Genomic DNA, 17,546 nt, shown 5'->3' on the forward strand with positions numbered 1-17,546 from the left:
ATATTTGCTATCCTCCAGTCTTCTGGCACTATTCCTGAAGACAAAGATGCCTTAAAGATCAAAGCCAACGGTTCAGCAATCTCCTCCCTAGCTTCCCAGAGAATCCTAGGATAAATCCCATCCAGCCCAGGGGACTTATCTATTTTAACACTTTCCAGAATCGCTAACACCTCCTCCTTATGTACCTCAAGCCCTTCTAGTCTAGTAGCCTTAATCTCAGTATTCTAGATAACATTGTCTTTTTCCTGTGTGAATACGGACGAAAAATACTAATTTAGCACCCCTCCTATCTCCTCGGACTCCACGCACAACTTCCCACTACTATCCTTAACTGGCCCTACTCTTACCCTAGTCATTCTTTTATTCCTGACATATCTATAGAAAGCTTTAGGATTATCCTTGATCCTACCTGCCAAAGACTTCTCATGTCCCCTCCTGGCTCTTCTTGGCTCTCTCTTTAGAGCCTTCCTAGCTAACTTGTAACTCTCAAGCGCCCTAACTGAACCATCACGTCTTATCATGACATACACCACCTCCTTCCTCTTGACAAGTGTTTCAACTGCTTTAGTAAACCATGGTTCCCTCGCTCGACCACTTCCTCCCTGCCTAACAGGTACATACTTATCAAGGACACCGTTGCAACACTAACATTATGATTAATTGTTGGGAGCTAATTCTTGGTGTTTCTAGCCTGGACCCTTGCTCATTGGGCAACAGTGAGCTCACCTTCTGTTTCCATCTGTTAAAGTTTAAAAAAAAAAAAAAAATTTTGCGTACCCAATTCATTTTTTCCAATTAAGGGACATCTTAGTGCGGCCAATCCACCTACCCTGCACATCTTTTGGGTTGTGGGGTGAATCCCTATGCAAACACTGGGAGAATGTGCAAACTCCACACGGACAGTGACCCAGAACCGGGATCGAAGCTGGGACCTCTGCGCCGTGAGGTAGCAGTGCTAACCACTGTGCCACCGTGCTGCCCTCCATCTGTTAAAGTTGATTACTCCATTATAGCCAGCTTGTCCACCATTTTCTGCTATGTACCTAGATGGGCCAGGCTCCAACAGGGAGGCTATTTCCTTTAGTCGTTAATGTTTATCTTTATCTTGTTCCCCCCCCCCCCCCCCCCGATGAACAATTCCTCAAACCTGGTCATGAACAGTCCTGACCGTGTCCCAAAGCCCTCTGCTGATTCCCTCAATTCAAACTTAATCTTCAGCAGGAGAAAGTCATACAGGTCCCCCAGCCAGGCCGCCACCTCCACCACCTGGATCCTCCTCTGCCAGTGTCAGGTGTAACGTATCTGATCTCCTAAAGTTCTCCCTTACCACCACCTCCAACTTTTAAAACAAAAAAAAATTTTTTTTTTATTCTCCTCCTTTGTCACATTTTCTGCCAAATTTGCAGCCACCAACAATAAACAATAAGCAGTAACGAATATAATGTCAATCCCCATTTCAATAACAACAATCCCATCCTCCCACCAATCCCCCAAACAACTGCCCGCATGTTAACATAAACAAATAACAAAAAGGAATCAGGAATCACCCAGTCACCATTAACACACACCGCCCCCCTCCCCCAAACATTCCCACATCCCCCTCCCCAACTAATGTTTGATGTTATCCAATTCTTGAAAGTGCATAATGAATAACACCCATGAATTGTAGAACCCCTCCATCCTTCCCCTCAGTTCACACTTAACCTTCTCAAGCGTCAAGAATTCCAGCAGGCCCCCCCGCCATACCAGAGCACAGGGTGGAGAGGTTGCTCCATCCTAACAGGATCCGCCTTCGGGCGATCAATGAGGTGAAGGCTACAACATCTGCCTCCGCACCCGTTTCCAACCCCGGTTGGTCCGACACCCCGAATATGGCCTCCCGAGTTCCCAGGTCCAGTTTCAACATCCTCCACCAACTTTGTTATGTTTCATTTGTACATCATCGCTTACTCCCCCGTCACCTGAACCCCTAAATGCCTAAACCTGTCCCATGCAATCCTAAATGACAACACCCCAAATTGGATCCCCAACCCGCCTCGTTCACCGAAAACACCTCACTCTTTCCGACATTCAGCTTATAGCTAGAGAAGGTCCCGAACCTCTCTAGTATGCCCATAATTCTCCCCATATTCTCCAGTGGGTCTGATACGAACAACAGCAGGTTGTCTGCGTACAGCGACACCGGGTGTTCCCTTCTCCCCCCATACAATCTCATGCCACTCTACTGACTCCCTAAGGGCCATCGCAAAAAGCTCTATCACCAGTGCAAACAACAGTGGACACTCCCTGCCTCGTTTCCATGTACAGCTCGAAACTCCGTGAACTCATCTAGTTTGTCCATAAGCTCACCACTGGGGCCACGTACAGCAGAGGTGCACAAATCTTCCCAGAACTTTGAAGAATGTTCTGCTGACAAGGGAGGGACTTGGGTCAAGGGACAGAGAGGAGGTTGGGGACGGAGGCTGTCTGGGGGCGGGCCAGTGGAGGCATGGAGCATGGGCGGGGAGGAGAAGAATGTTCTGCTGACAAGGGAGGGACTTGGGTCAAGGGACAGAGAGGAGGTTGGGGACGGAGGCTGTCTGGGGGCGGGCCAGTGGAGGCATGGAGCATGGGCGGGGAGGAGAAGAATGTTCTGCTGACAAGGGAGGGACTTGGGTCAAGGGACAGAGAGGAGGTTGGGGACGGAGGCTGTCTGGGGGCGGGCCAGTGGAGGCATGGAGCATGGGCGGGGAGGAGAAGAATGTTCTGCTGACAAGGGAGGGACTTGGGTCAAGGGACAGAGAGGAGGTTGGGGACGGAGGCTGTCTGGGGGCGGGCCAGTGGAGGCATGGAGCATGGGCGGGGAGGAGAAGAATGTTCTGCTGACAAGGGAGGGACTTGGGTCAAGGGACAGAGAGGAGGTTGGGGGCGGAGGCTGCCTGGGGGCGGGCCAGTGGAGGCATGGAGCATGGGCTGGAGGTGGGCCCAAAAGAGGGGATGGCTGATCGGCGAAGGGGCGGGGGCAATGAGCCCCCCCAACTAAGCTGATCACCTAGAATGTTCGAGGGTTAAATGGGCCAGTCAAGTGGGCACGTGTGTTCGTGCATCTCAGGGGACTGAAAGCGGATGGGGTAATGTTGTAGGAGGCGCACCTTAGAGTAGCTGACCAGATTAGATTGAGGAAAGGTTGGGTGAGTCAGGTCTTTCACTCGGGACTGGATTCAAAGACTAAAGGGGTCGCGATCCTGATCAAGAAGCTGGTGGTGTTTGAGGCGGGTAGAACAGTCTCGGATGTGGGAGGTTGGCACATTATGGTCAGTGGGAAACTGAAGGGGATGCAGGTGGTATTAGTAAATGTATATGCGCCAAATTGGGATGTTGTGGAGTTTATAAAGAGGAATCTGGGGAAGATACCGGATCTGGACTCGCACAGGTTGGTCATGGGAGGGGACTTCAACACAGTTATTGTCTCTGGTTTGGACCGGTCAAGCTCAAAAACGGACAGGGTGCCAGCAATGGCAAAAGAACTAAAAGGGTTCATGGAAGCAGATGAGGAGGGGGAGGGGGGGGGGGGGGGGGGGGGGGGGGGGATGGATCCATGGAGATTTGGGCAGCCGAGGGTGAAGGAGTTCTACTCACATGCATAAAGTGTACTCCCGGATTGATTTCTTCATTTTGAGCAGGGCCTTACTGGCGGGTGGTGGACACGGGCTACTTGGCGATCACAATCTCAGACCATGCACCGCACTAGGTTGACCTACAGCTTAGTAAAGACTAATCAGCGCCCGCACTGGAGGTTAGATGTGGGACTTTTGGCTAATGAAGGGATGTGCGAGCGGCTGAGGAACTGTATTCAGAACTACCTGCAGGTCAACGACACGGGGGAAATTTCAGCACCGATGGTCTGGGAAGCACTGAAGGCAGTGGTCAGAGGGGAGCTGATCTCGATACGGGCCCATAGGGAGATAGTGGACAGGGCAGAAACGGACTGACTGGTTAAAGGGATACTAAAGATCGATAGGAGGTATGCGGAGACCCCAGTGGCAGGGCTTTTAAGGAAACGGCAGAGGCTACAGGCGGAGTTCGGCTTGTTAACAGGGAGGGCGGTAGAGCAGCTGAGAAAGGAGAGGGGGACGATCTAGTAGTATGGAGAGAAGGCCAGCAGAATGCTTGCACAGCAACTTAGAAAGAGGGTGGCAGCCTGGGAGATAGGGAAAGTAAATGACGGAGATGGGAACCTGGTTGGAGATTCAGCAGGGATGAATAAGGCATTTAGGGATTTCTACAGTAGGCTGTATAGGTCGGAACCCCCTACGGGGCTGGATGGGATGAGGCACTTCTTGGGGAAGCTGAATTTCCCAAAGGTGGAAGGGGAGCTGGTAGAAGGGCTGGGGTCCCCGATCGGTTTGGAAGAGATAGTGGAGGGTCTGAAGGCCATGCAGGCGGATAAAGCCCTGGGGTCGGACGGGTACCCAGTGGAGTGTTATAAAAGGTTCTCTGGAATATGGGGGCCGGTGTTGATGAGGATGTTCAATGAGGCAAGGGAAAGAGGGGTGCTGCCCCTGACGATGTCACAGGCCACGATTTCGCTGATTTTGAAGCGGGACAAAAACCCGGAGCTGTGTCGGTCCCACAGGCCGATATCCCTGTTGAATGTGGACGCCAAACTGCTGGCCAAAATGTTGTCCTCCAGGATTGAGGATTGTGTTCGGTACATTATTGGGGAGGACCAGACAATGTTTGTTAAAGGTAGGCAGTTGGTGATCAACGTGTTTCACTGTCTCCCCATCTTTATTCCGAGGTCCTTTTTTAAATGGGTCAACAAAGTGATCTCTGGCTTTGTTTGGGCGGGCAAGACCCCGCGGGTAAGGAAGGTAATGCTTGAGCGGAGTCAGGGAGAGGGCGGGCTGGCACTGCCAAACTTTAGTAACTATTACTGGGCGGCGAATATAGCCATGATCAGGAAGTGGGTGGTGGGGAGGGGTCAGCATGGGAGCGTATGGAGGCGGCTTCATGCAAGGACACCAGTTTTGGGGCGTTGGTAACTGCGCCTCTGCCGTTCCCACGGGCACGGTACTCCACCAGGCCTGTGGTCGTGGCAGCCCTGAGAGTCTGGGGCAATGGAGGAGATATGTGGGAGCAGAGGGAGCATCGGTCTGGTCTCCAATCTGAAATAATCACCGGTTTGCCCGGGGAAATGTGGATGGGGGGGTTCTCGATATGGCGGAGAGCAGGGATTGAGAGGATGGGGGATATGTTTCTAGAAGGGAACTTTCCGAGTAGGAGGGTGCTGGTGGAGAAGTTTGGGTTGGCAAGGGGAAACAAATTTGGGTATCTGCAAGTGCGGGACTTCCTACGTAAACAGGTGTCAACCTTCCCGCTCCTACTGCTGAGGGGAATTCAGGACAGGGTAGTTTCCAGAGGGTGGGCAGGAGAAGGGAGCATCTCGGACATTTTCAAGAACCTATGGGGTCAGAGGAGATGCAGACTGAGGAGCTGAAGCGCAAGTGGGAGGAGGAGCTGGTAGGAGAGATAGCAGATGGTCTATGAGCAGACGCGTTGAGTAGAGTCAATGTGTCCACAACATGTGCCAGGCTCAGCCTGATACAATTTAAGGTAGTTCACCGGGCTCACATGACAGTGGCCCGGATGAGCAGATTCTTTTAAAAAAAAAATTAGAGTACCCAATTTATTTTTTTCGTTTAAGGGGCAATTTAGCGTGGCCAATCCACTGAGCTTGCACATCTTTAGGTTGTGGGAGTGAAACCCACGCAAACACGGGGAGAATGTGCAAACTCCACGGACAGTGACCCAGAGCCGGGATCGAACCTGGGACCTCGGCGCCCTGAGGTGGCGATTTTCGGAGTGTCCGAAGACCTGGGAATCCAGGAGGAGAAAGGGGCAGACGTTCTGGCCTTTGCTTCCCTGGTAGCCCGGAGTCGGATTCTATTAGCTTGGTGGGACGCAAAGCCTCCGAAGGCTATCGGACATGGCTAGCTTTCTCTGTTTGGAGAAAATCAAGTTCGCCTTGAGAGGGTCAATGTTAGGGTCTGCCCGGAGATGGCAACCGTTCGTCAACTTCTTTGTGGAAAATTAATCGTCAGCACACGGGGGGGGGGGGGGGGGGGGGGGGGGGGGGGGGGGGGGGGGGGGGCTGTAGTTTAGCTTGGAGTAGGGGGTAATAAAGGTGGGACCTGTAAGGGAGGGAGACGGCTTTTGCACTATGTTTATAGTTTCATGTACATCGTTTATTGTGTTGTCGTTATAATACCAAAAAAAAAAACCCTTAATAAAATGTTTATTTAAAAAAAAGTTAATTCTGGAGTAGACCTTGTACGTGAGCGGGTGGGGTGGTTAGTACCCTGACCCCCCCCCCCCCCCCCCCCCCCCCCCCCCCCCCCCCCCCGGCTCCCAAATCATTTTCTTAATCTAACCTGATCCTTCACCTGGAGGTGCGTCTCTCGCAGAAAGACTACCCTTGCCTTCAAGCTCCTCAAATGCGCGAAGACCCGGGACCTCTTCACCGGCCCGTTCAGCCCCTGTACATTCCATGTTACGAAACGTAGCTGAGGCATGCACCTCCATCCTCCTCTGCTGACTGCCATCCTCCCCTTCCAATTCTGCCCCCTTTAATTTCACCCTAGTGGGCAGCACGGTAGCACAGTGGGTGGGCAGCATGGTCGTTTCACAGCTCCATGGTCCCAGGTTTGATTCCCTGCTGGGTCACTGTCTGTGCAGAGTCTGCATGTTCTCCCCGCGTCTGCGTGGGTTTCCTCCCGGGTGCTCCAGTTTCCTCCCACAGTACAAAGATGTGTAGGTTAGGTGGATTGGCCATGCTAAATTGCCTTTAGTGCTAAAAAGGTTAGGTGGGGGTTACAGGGATAGGGTGGAGGCGTGGTCTTCGGTAGGGCGCTCTTTCCAAGGGCCAGTGCAGACTCGATGGGCGGAGTGGCCTCCTTCTGCACTGTAAATAGCACAGTGGGCTAAACAGCTGGCTTATAATGCAGAATAAGGCCAGCAGCGTGGGTTCAATTCCTGTACCGGCCTCCCCGAACAGGTGCCGGAATGTGACGACTAGGGGCTTTTCACAGTAACTTCATTGAAGCCTGTTTGTGACAATAAGTGATTATTCTTATTATTAAATTCTATGATTCTAAACGGGGCTGATCCTCCTACTACAGCACTGCCATGTCGTCCCTTACCTGCCAGAGTGGCAGCCTCTTGCCAAAGGCCCCTCCTATCTACCCCCGCCCAAATCTTCTCCTTGGTGTATACAAATGGCTCCCTGTTGACCCCATCCTCTCCCCACGCAAAGACACATCCAAAACCACAGGTCACCTCCAAAAAAGAATAACTAACCCAGGTTTGGGGGGGCGGGAGGCAGTTGCACACTTACAGACTTATTGCCCCTCAACAAACAGTCACAGCAACAAAGCAACCCTAACTGAGAAGAACCCCACCCCCACCCTCCGGCCCCCACACTACCCACACCTTGCAAACTCTGTTGTTCCAGCTCCTCTGTCTCCCATCAATGTTCAGTTCTCCCCCAGTTTATGGTCTCTAATAAAGTCTCTTTTAAAGTCATTGGCCTCCTCTGGGGTTTCAAAATAGTACTCTCAGCCTTCAGAAGTCACCCACAGTTTGGTCGGCTGCAGCACCCCAAATCTGATCTGCCTTCAGTATAGAACTGCTTTGGCTTTGTTGCTCCACTCCAGTGTCCTGATAGATTCGGACCATGTTCCCCTCCCATTTGAAGTTCCGCTTCTCCTTTGCCCAACACAGGATCTTCTCCACAAACCTATTGAGCCTCAAATCACCACCAGTGGTTGCTCGTTTGGGATCTGTGCATCCTGTCCAGCACCCCATTTGCCAGCTTCCTTGAGACGTATCTCGTGGCACTCGTGCCTGCCACACCTCGGGCAGGCCAACGATACGCAGGTTCTTCCTTCTGGATCTATTCTCCTGCTCCTCGATCTTTTCCCTTGGTGTCTTGCAAAACTCCCCCAGGACCTTCACCTCTGCCTCCATTTTACCACCCGATCACTGTGGTCGGACATCACGGTCTCCCCCTCCCAGATCTGCGAGCCATGTGCCGCCAGGCACTTCTTGGCTCTCTACATCGATCCTTTCAAGGATGCTACCGCTTGCTTGATGGCCTTCAACAGGCCTTCCTACATCTCCTTTTGCTGCTGGCAGAACTCCTCTCTGATGAATGCCATCTGCTGCTCCATCTGGGGGTTTTCCAACTTGCGACGATCCTTTCCCGCTGCGCCACAGGTCTCCTCCAATTCCTTGGCCAGTCTATAATCTTCTGCCGGGCCTGATAACCAACTGACATGCGACTCCAAGGGGGATCTTCTCCACACCTTCAGCTGCACTTTCCTGTCAGAAATCCCCCACTTTCAGGTAAAAAGAGCTCAAATCAACGCCTTCGAGCTGGAGCTTCTCTGTGTGCAACCACTCACTCCATAGCCACCACCGCAAGTCCAAATGTAGCCATTTCCGTAGACAAGTTCATAAATTTTAAATATTGCATAGAGTTGATGACACAAGAGAAACTATTCAGCCCAACTGTCTGTGCTGGCATTTGTGCTCCACATGAGCCTCTTACCACACTCGCATTGAAACCCCATCAGAATATCCTCTTCTATTCTCCCTCTTGCCTTTATCAAGCTTCTCCTTAAATGGATTTGTGCTATTTGCCTCATCTGTGCCACCTGCTTGCAAACTCCATATTCTCACTGCTCAGGGTAAATGAATACATCCTGAATCTTTTATTGGATTTATTACTAACTACCTTGTGTTTTTAGTTCCTGGTTTTAGACTCCCCTGAAATGAAAACACCCCGATGTTTACTGGTCAAACCCCATCATACTTTCCAATTAAGGGGTAATTTAGCGAGGCTAATCTACCTACCCTGCACATCTTTGGGTTGTGGGGGTGAAACCCACACCAACACGGGGAGAATGTGCAAACTCCACACAGACAGTGACCCAGAGGCGGGATCGAACCTGGGACCTCAGCGCCGTGAGGCTGCAGTGTTAACCACTGTGCAACTGTACTGCCCCAAACCCTTCATAATCAAAGACCTCAATCAGATTACCCTCCTGCCTTTTAGGTAGTTAGAACTTATTGGTTCTGATATATCTGAAAATCTTATTGTACCTTCTCGAGTGTGTCTCTATTTTTTTTTAATATGGAGACCAGAACATTTTAAGGCTATTTTCAAGTTCAGAGTACCTTTCTCATTGTATCCGATTCCCATTCTATTCTTTAAAGAAATTTACTTCATTTGTATTTTTATCACCATATTAAGTTTCATTGCTATTTTTAATGTTTTGCCAATGTGTGCTCATTAATCCTGTATCCCATTTAGGCACATTTTCCAAAGAGTATGTGGTCACCTCTTAAAATGCACAGACTGTCACTAATAATGAAATTCACCTCTGAGAGCTTGCTCTGGATGGACGTTACGTGTTTTTATTTTCAGCAGGCAGTTCAAATGTTTCCTGTCCCTTCAGAAGATTGTTAATACTCCCCGTGGCAGACTCATTGAAACAAACTAAAAAGTTAAACAGTTAGAAGCAACTGTAAAAGCTGGAAATTGAATCCATTCAATTGCAGTAGTAGGGAGAAAGTTTGCAAACGCGATAAACCAGTCAAACTGGATCCTTTTGAAATTTTCTCAACAGAACTTGGGGTGAAATAAATACTTGTCAGAGAGGTTTGTTTCTTGGAGAGCAAATGGCATAGAACCCTTTTCAGGACTTGTATTGGCAAAAGTTTTGTTTCCAACTCTCTCTATCTTGTCAACCTAATGTTATGATCACTGATCCATAAATGTTCCACTTTCAAGTTGTTTGCCTGTCCCAATCATTACCCAATATCAACTTCTATATGACGGCGAAATGGTAGCTGAGCACTGGGAGACAGTTTAAGTTAGACATTTATGTTTTAGATTGGCAGAGGGATTAGTGATTTAAGATGTTGGTGTTGGGTTCCTACTTCAACGTGTCAAGTGGTCTGGTTACCTGGGCGTAATTACTGCTTTGAGAGGAACAGAAGCAAGCAATCAAGCTGACTAGCTATCTGTGATCTCATGTTGCAAACAAAGTTTGTGCGAGTTGGTATTGTTGTCTTTGGCAAAGAAACATTGCTGTGACCTAGTTGGAAGTTTTCAATGTGATGAAGGGGACTAACGCAACTTTATCTGGACAAATTGTTCATTGTGGTCAAGTTCAAATACCAGGCAGCACAATTTAGAAATTGGCCTTTAAGAATAAGGAAGTCGTCGTGTGGATCATCTTTTACATAGTGAACAAGTCCATTGAAGCAAAGAGTAAATGGGTTCCAGGTGCAACCAGTGTATTTCTGGAGAGAGAAAGGACTGAGGTAGTATAAGGGAGGTTGTGCTTAGTTGTGCTGCAATACTAGGGTAGCACTTCTTGCAAGTGTTCAGTGTTAAGTGTCAGCTGACTGAATTAAAATGAACAAGTTGGCTTGAAACAGACTAACAAAATTCAAATGACCCAGTTTTAGGTCTCTGCAGTCTTGGTAATAATGAATAAAACATTTTTAATAAAATGTTTAAGAAAAAAGTCACGACCTCATTTAGGATTCAAAATGTTGACTGAAGAGTCCCATTACCCACCAATTGAACTACCTGGACTGGGTCAGAACTCCCTGCACATTGCCGTCAACACACTAGCACTCAAAAATCTTACATCCGTTTATTTTGTTTATTTTCCTGGTCTTTTGAGTTATTCTGCGTTATCGTGGTGTTCTGTGTGGTGGAGTTGACCCCTCTGGATTCAAGCCTCAATGTGTTTTTAGCTGCAGAGCTGAATGGATGTGCGTCATGAAGTGTTGGTTCACGCTCAGTTCCTCATTAAACGGTCTCAAATCGAGATGACAGGGGCGAGGCAAATATTTCATCTCGTCGCCAACTGGTAAGGCATCAGGAATGGCTACACCAGCGCTGGCTGCCACAGTGTGGTTCAAGAGTGCACGCGCAGCTGCTCCTGACACCTTGCTGGTTGGGGGTCAGGAGTTAATGTACATAGAACAGTACAGCACAGAACAGGCCCTTCGGCCCTCGATGTTGTGCCAAGCAATGATCACCCTACTCAAACCCACGTATCCACCCTATACCCGTAACCCAACAACCCCCCTTAACCTTTTTAGGACACTACAGGCAATTTAGCATGGCCAATCCACCTAACCCGCACATCTTTGGACTGTGGGAGGAAACCGGAGCACCCGGAGGAAACCCACGCACACACGGGGAGGACATGCAGACTCCGCACAGACAGTGACCCAGCCGGGAATCGAACCTGGGACCCTGGAGCTGTGAAGCATTTATGCTAACCACCATGCTACCGTGCTGCCCCATGTAGAAAGAGCTTGTTGGACCCCTCCCCTTGTGTTGGTGTCAGACTGCCTGTTCAATATTTTTCTAATTAGATATTAAAAAGATCAAAATCATCACACGCCACAAGCACTTTGTGACTGATTCCATCTCCCCCCCCCCCCCCCAAAAAGCCCGGTTGAATTAGACTGTTGGAAGCTTCAACATTCTACTTGACTTGGAGCTGCGCTTCCCACTGTAAACCCACAAGCACTTTCTACTTCCACTTCTGTAACACCATCCAACTTTGTTCCACCTTCACTCAGCCCATGTGCTGAGATTCTCTTCCATGTCTTCTAGCTCCCGAACTCAACCGCTCATCCACAACTCTGCCCACACCCCATTGAACATCAGGTGATCCTCTCCCCTCTTGTGCATTTATCTACATAATCACCCAATCCTTCATGCCTCATTGAAAATGCCTATTCCCTGGTTTGCATTTGTCCATTGTGTTTATAATCTACATCTCTGCAACTCTTGAGAATTCTACAACTTTGGCCTCTTGTGTAACCTCACCCCATTTCCCCCCTATAATGTTTGTGTCCTGACAGCTATGCTGTGGAAGACAGTCTCAACTTTTCCATTGTCCTTTTTAAAAAAAAAAAATACTCATTACCCCTCCTAATCTTGACTGTCAGTTTCTGTCTGATTACTGTTCAATGATCCGCCTTGGAACATCTTTTCCTGTTAAAGGCACCATGTGCACCATTAGCAATTTGCATTTATTTAGCACCTTCAACATGGGATGGTATTCTAAGACACTTCACTGGAGTATTAGCAAACAGAACTTGGTGTCAAAGCACAAGGACATATTAAGACATGTGGAACTTCATAAAGGAGGAGAAATCATTGAATCCCCACGGTGCAGAAGGAGGCCATTCGGCCCATTGAAAGGCACTCTACCGAGGCCCCCACCCTATCCCACCTAACCTGCACATATTTGGACTGTGGGAGGAAACCTGTGCGCCCGGAGGAAACTCTCACAGACACGGAAATATGCAAATTCCACACAGACAGTCACCCAAGGCCAGAATTAGAATTGTAGAATCTCAACAGCGCAGAAGGAGGCCATTTGGCCTATCGAGTTTGCATCAACCATTTGAAAGACCACCCGATACAGGCCCAATCCCCACTCTATCCCTGCAACCCCACCTAACTGTTGGACACTAATGGGCAATTTATCATGGCCAATCCACATAACCTGCACATCTTTGGACTGTGGGAGGAAACCGGAGCACCCAGAGGAAATCCACACATGCACGGAGAAAATGTGCAAACTCCACACAGACAGTCAGCTGAGATTGAAATCGAATCCGTGTCTCTGGCACTGTGAGAAAGAGAAGAGGCTTTGGGAAGGAATTAGAGCCCAGGGCCTAGATAGTTGAAGGCATGGTTTATTCTTTCTTGGGATGTGGACGTCACTGGCAAGACTAGCATTCACTGCCCACCCCTAATTTCCCCTTGAATTAAGTGTCTCAAACAAGAACAAAGTAAAATACAGCACAGGAACAGGCCCTATGGCTCTCCAAGCCTGCGCCGATCACGTGTCCTATCTAGACCAATCGCCTGTATCCTTCTATACACCGTCTGTTCATGTACCTATCCAGATAGATCGCTAACATATCTGCCTCAACCACCTCACTTGGCAGTGCATTCCAGGCCACCATCACCCTCTGTATAAAAATACTTCCCCCACACAGCTCCACTGAACCTTTTCCCCTCACCTTGAACTTGTGCCCACTTGTAATTGTCATTTCCGCCCTGGGAAAAAGCCTCCAACTGTTCACCCTATCTGTACCCCTGATAATTTTATAAACTTCTATCAGGTCACCCCTCGGCCTCCATCTCTCTAGGGAGAACAATCCCTCTTAACTTGACCATTTCAGAGGACAGATAAGAGTCAACCACTTTGCTGTGTGCCTGGAGTCACATGTAGACCAGACCAGAGAAGAATGGCAGATTTCCTTCCCCAAAGGGACATTGGTGAACCAGATGGATTTTTACAAAAATTTGGGCATTAGATGTTTTAATTCCAGATTTTTATTGAATTCAAATTCCACCATCTGTGTTGGAATAGTGAATAAAAATCTGGGATGCTCAAGAGGCCAGAGTTGGAGGAATGCAGAGATCTCAAGAGGGTTGTGAGGCAGGAGAAGGTTGAAGAGATGGCGAGCGGTGAAATGATGGGCAATTTGAAAACAAGATTGAGAATTCTCTGTTGTTAGAATCAGGCATGTTTGAGGTAAAACTAGGTCTTTTCCTGTCACCCAAAATTGTTTTGTACATCTATAAACCGGCGGTTTTACATTTCAGAAATAAGCCTCATAAATAACAGATGTTGTTGAATTGGTAGAGCCTTCCAACAGCTGTAATCTCAGCCAGCACTGGGATACAGCCCAGAGAATTCTGTTCCTGGACTTAACATGGGCCAATTGAGCTCAAATTTTAATTCTACCCTCCGAATCGTGTGGCTTTTATTTTTGACGCTCGACCAGGGCTGCTTGCATTGTAGCTCATAGAACATAATTGGGCTGAGGCTATTGTTTGCATAATTCTGTTGGTCCCTAAAGTTTGGAAGACAGGTAAGTGTGTCTGTATTTATTCTACCTCTGTGAAAAAGCTGCACATGTTGCAGCCTGAGAGTAAGCACCCTTTAAGTCTGGAGTTGTGGTGAATATTGACAGAACAAACTGGGAAGCTGATTTTTTTTTTGGTAGATGTAACAACTTGTTTCTGGACTTCCCAGGCAAAGGTGTTTTTTTTCTATTCGATCATGGGATATGAGCGTAATTGGCAAGGCAATATTTATTGCCAATCCCTAACTGCCTTTGAGAAGGTAGTGATGAGCCACTGGTCATGAATACGAGGACCTGGATCTTGATTAGTGATGTGTCTCAATAGTCTTTTCCCCCCCCATTCGCTCGCCTGCAATTTATAGCACCATCATTGTTTTCAATTTCACAATGTTTTATAATTGGTCTTGATGCTAAACTCGATTTTGTTTTGCTTTGTTTTCAGTTATCCAGTCACTCATTGCACTTGTGAATGACCCACAGCCCGAGCATCCTCTAAGAGCTGACCTAGCTGAAGAATACTCTAAGGACCGTAAAAAATTCTTTAAGAATGCTGAAGAGTTTACAAAGAAATATGCGGAAAAGCGACCAGTGGACTAAGACTTCTGTCACGCTGCCTTTCTGATTCCAGATTCTGGGCAGTACATTTGAAACACACCATCCAGCAGGACTCTGATGAACACGTACAAGTGTCACCTTTGGTGTTTACTTGTGGCTGTCACTAACTTTCTACAGTTTTCATATAATCAGAAATGGTTTAGATAATGACTGTTCAGATGGGATTAAAACTTTAAATAAGACAGTCTAGTTCTGCTTTCTAGTTTAAAAACACAATCACTGCTTTAGCAAACAACTTTTCTCTCACAATTCCATGAGTTCTATTAACAGATGGTATTCTACCCTCGAGCTCAACAAGTAGGTTGCATTTCTTTTTCAGCCCCACCCCCCCCAAAACCCCTTGAGCTCAACAAGTAGGTTGCATTTTTTTTCAACCCCCCCCCCCCATGTCTCTTTATTTTCTCATTTTTACAGTTACCTTTCCAAACTTGTGTCGTAGTGGAAAATGACAAAATCCTGAAGGAGATCGGTGAATGTTGAAGTAATTTGTTTTGCTCTTCTCTTGATGTTGCACAGTTTTGTGGGAAACCTGGCTGCAAGCAGACCTGGCCTACAATGTGCTTACAGCATTGGAAGGGGAAAGATGCTAATGTTGCTGGGGGAGGAAAAAACAGCAGCTTGTTCCCATGTAATTTAGCTTGTGTTGCGATACGGTGATGTTGACAAAATAGGAAGCCCATGGTTTTGCATGTGATTAAATGTTACCAGCGGATTGATTTTTTTTTATAAAAGTTTTTTTTCTTGTATTCCCTTTCCTTAGTTACCTCTGAATGAACTGATTTGTAGAAGAGACATACCGATTGCATTGTTTGTCCGGCTGTGACCCTAAGCGCTCTTGTTATTTTCACAGGCCCCCAGTCCCATGCAAACAAGTTCAAGGTAGTTCAAGGAAATTCAAAAATGGGAATTGATGGTCGCATTTTAAACCAGTATCAAGTTTGTTTGGAGCTGTTTATGGGTTAGATGGTCTGTTCTAATCGTACAGGAATTCAAATTAGCAATAGGAATTTAAGATTAATGAAGTGATTGCATGAGCAGATCGATCCACCTATATTCTCCTTCTGGCTACTGTTCAAAGCTTTGTGCAGTGACTCTGACCTTCTTTCTCCCTTTCCCTTATGATTTATTTTACTAATTTAATTTAATGAGATTAAGGAACTTCTTGCGCTCCTGTGGAATAGATCCTGCGCATTCTGCTTCAGTAGTTTAGATACGATGGTTACCTCACAGTAGCATTTGTAGAAATGGTTGGATTTTCTTTAACTTGCATCCAGCTTGGCTATTTTTCAAAGGTTTTGAGCCAAACCAACATGCTGCTTTTATGCAAATTTACATTGGCTAATTCAGCTTCTGGAAAGTGTTCACGTTTAGCTCATTCAATAGACAGCCAAAAGAAAAAGTAACTGACATCAGAGCTTTGTTATACGAGTAAAGATCCGGGATGTTTAATTTCAGGGCATTGTCACACTTGAGCGTAGTCAATCACCATTAAATTAAGGAACGGGATGAGTTGGAAATGTCTGTCTGTCCAGTCTTCGACAACCTGACTATTGGCGAAGCTACTGCTGGTACAATGTCTAATTAGAGCAGTGTTGCCCAAAGAAAGTGTTCACATGCTAATTATCCTGGATGTTTTTTTTTCTTATCCATATTTCCATGTTTTAATATAGGAAAGAATAGAAAATAGAATGGAATTTGAGCATTAAGATAAAGGTATTTGGAAGAGTATTTACACTGCTGAAATGTCAGTTGATTGAGGTTAGTCAAAATACATATTTTGGGCTATATTTTAACCATTTAAGTGGATTATTTATTAGCTCTGAAATTGTATCCTATTTTGACTCGTGTACATTTTACCACTGTTAATCTACAGTACTGTCTGTAAAACGGGAACAACTACCCTTTCTTTAAATTTAAGTACCCAAAATCATTTTTTTAAGCAGTCAACATTAAAATTAGTCTGGATAAAGCTTAATTGTCTCAATTGGGTTTGTAAAGAAAATTGTGAATGATGCTGGATTTGACAAACTTCCAGGCACTTTGGGATTCAAATAAAACTTCATGCAGTGTATTACTGGACATCTGAGCACTCTTTCTCTCATTTCTCACTTTCCCATGCCCAACCATGCAGTTTTTTTTCATCCTTTTTTGTTTATAGGTCTACATTCTTACAAAGAAGCAAAGCCATTCAGGTAATCCTATTTGGATCATGTTAAAGCTGACCTGGTTCAAGATAAAACAAGTGATGCTATGTGCTTAGGACTGTTATGAAGTATCAGAATGTGCAAAAACCTGTATACTTCTGAACCAGGTCAGCCTGTCACCTCCTGCAAAACCTTTTATGATACAGATAATGTGCCCTGTCGTCAAGCCATCTGAAGTAAACAAGTGGCAAAAGAGCATAGAAACAATTTCTTTTGGTGTGGGAGCATATTAGAATAGTGTTTGGGCGGCATGGTGGCTCAGTGGTTAGCACTGCTGCCTCACAGCGCAAGGCACCTGGGTTGGGGTGACTGTCCGTGTGGAGTTTGCACGTTCTCCCCATGTCTGTGGGTTTCCACGGAGTGCTCCGGTTTCCTCCTACAGTCCAAAGATGTGCAGGTTAGGTGGATCGCCTATGCTTGAAAAAAAAAAGTGCCCTTGGTGTCCAAAGATGTGTAGGTTAACGGGGGTTATGGGGATAGAGTGGGGGAGTGGGCCTCGGTGGAGTGCTCTTTTGGAGGGCTGGTACAGACTCGATGGCTGATGAATAATCATCATCTGCACTGTGGTGATTCTATGGAAAAGGGATAGGATTTTAAGTCTGATGTTAACGTTTTTTGTTTTATTCTAGATAAAATGAAAATGCATACATTTTGGATTATTCTTTTAGGACTATTGTAGTAACTATATAGAAAAATTAGATTTATGCCAATTGCAAATAACTGGTGTGGCTTTAACTGGTAACATTTTCACTTTGCACTAACTCT

The 17,546-nt window shown here is 46.9% G+C and overlaps 1 protein-coding gene across 1 annotated transcript in view; it reads left to right on the top strand.

Moving 5' to 3' along the window:
• LOC119973429 (ubiquitin-conjugating enzyme E2 L3) overlaps nt 1-16,656 on the top strand; it is a 55,608-nt gene extending 38,952 nt beyond the window's left edge. The window contains exon 4 of the mRNA XM_038811579.1: nt 14,405-16,656. Within this exon, the coding sequence (XP_038667507.1) occupies nt 14,405-14,559 (155 nt within the window). The 3' untranslated portion in view covers nt 14,560-16,656. The remainder of the gene's footprint in view (nt 1-14,404) is intronic.
• The last annotated feature ends 890 nt before the right edge of the window (nt 16,657-17,546 follow it).

This window comes from Scyliorhinus canicula, chromosome 1 (genome assembly GCF_902713615.1).
Source record: "Scyliorhinus canicula chromosome 1, sScyCan1.1, whole genome shotgun sequence".
In the NCBI taxonomy this organism is placed as follows: Eukaryota; Metazoa; Chordata; class Chondrichthyes; order Carcharhiniformes; family Scyliorhinidae; genus Scyliorhinus; species Scyliorhinus canicula.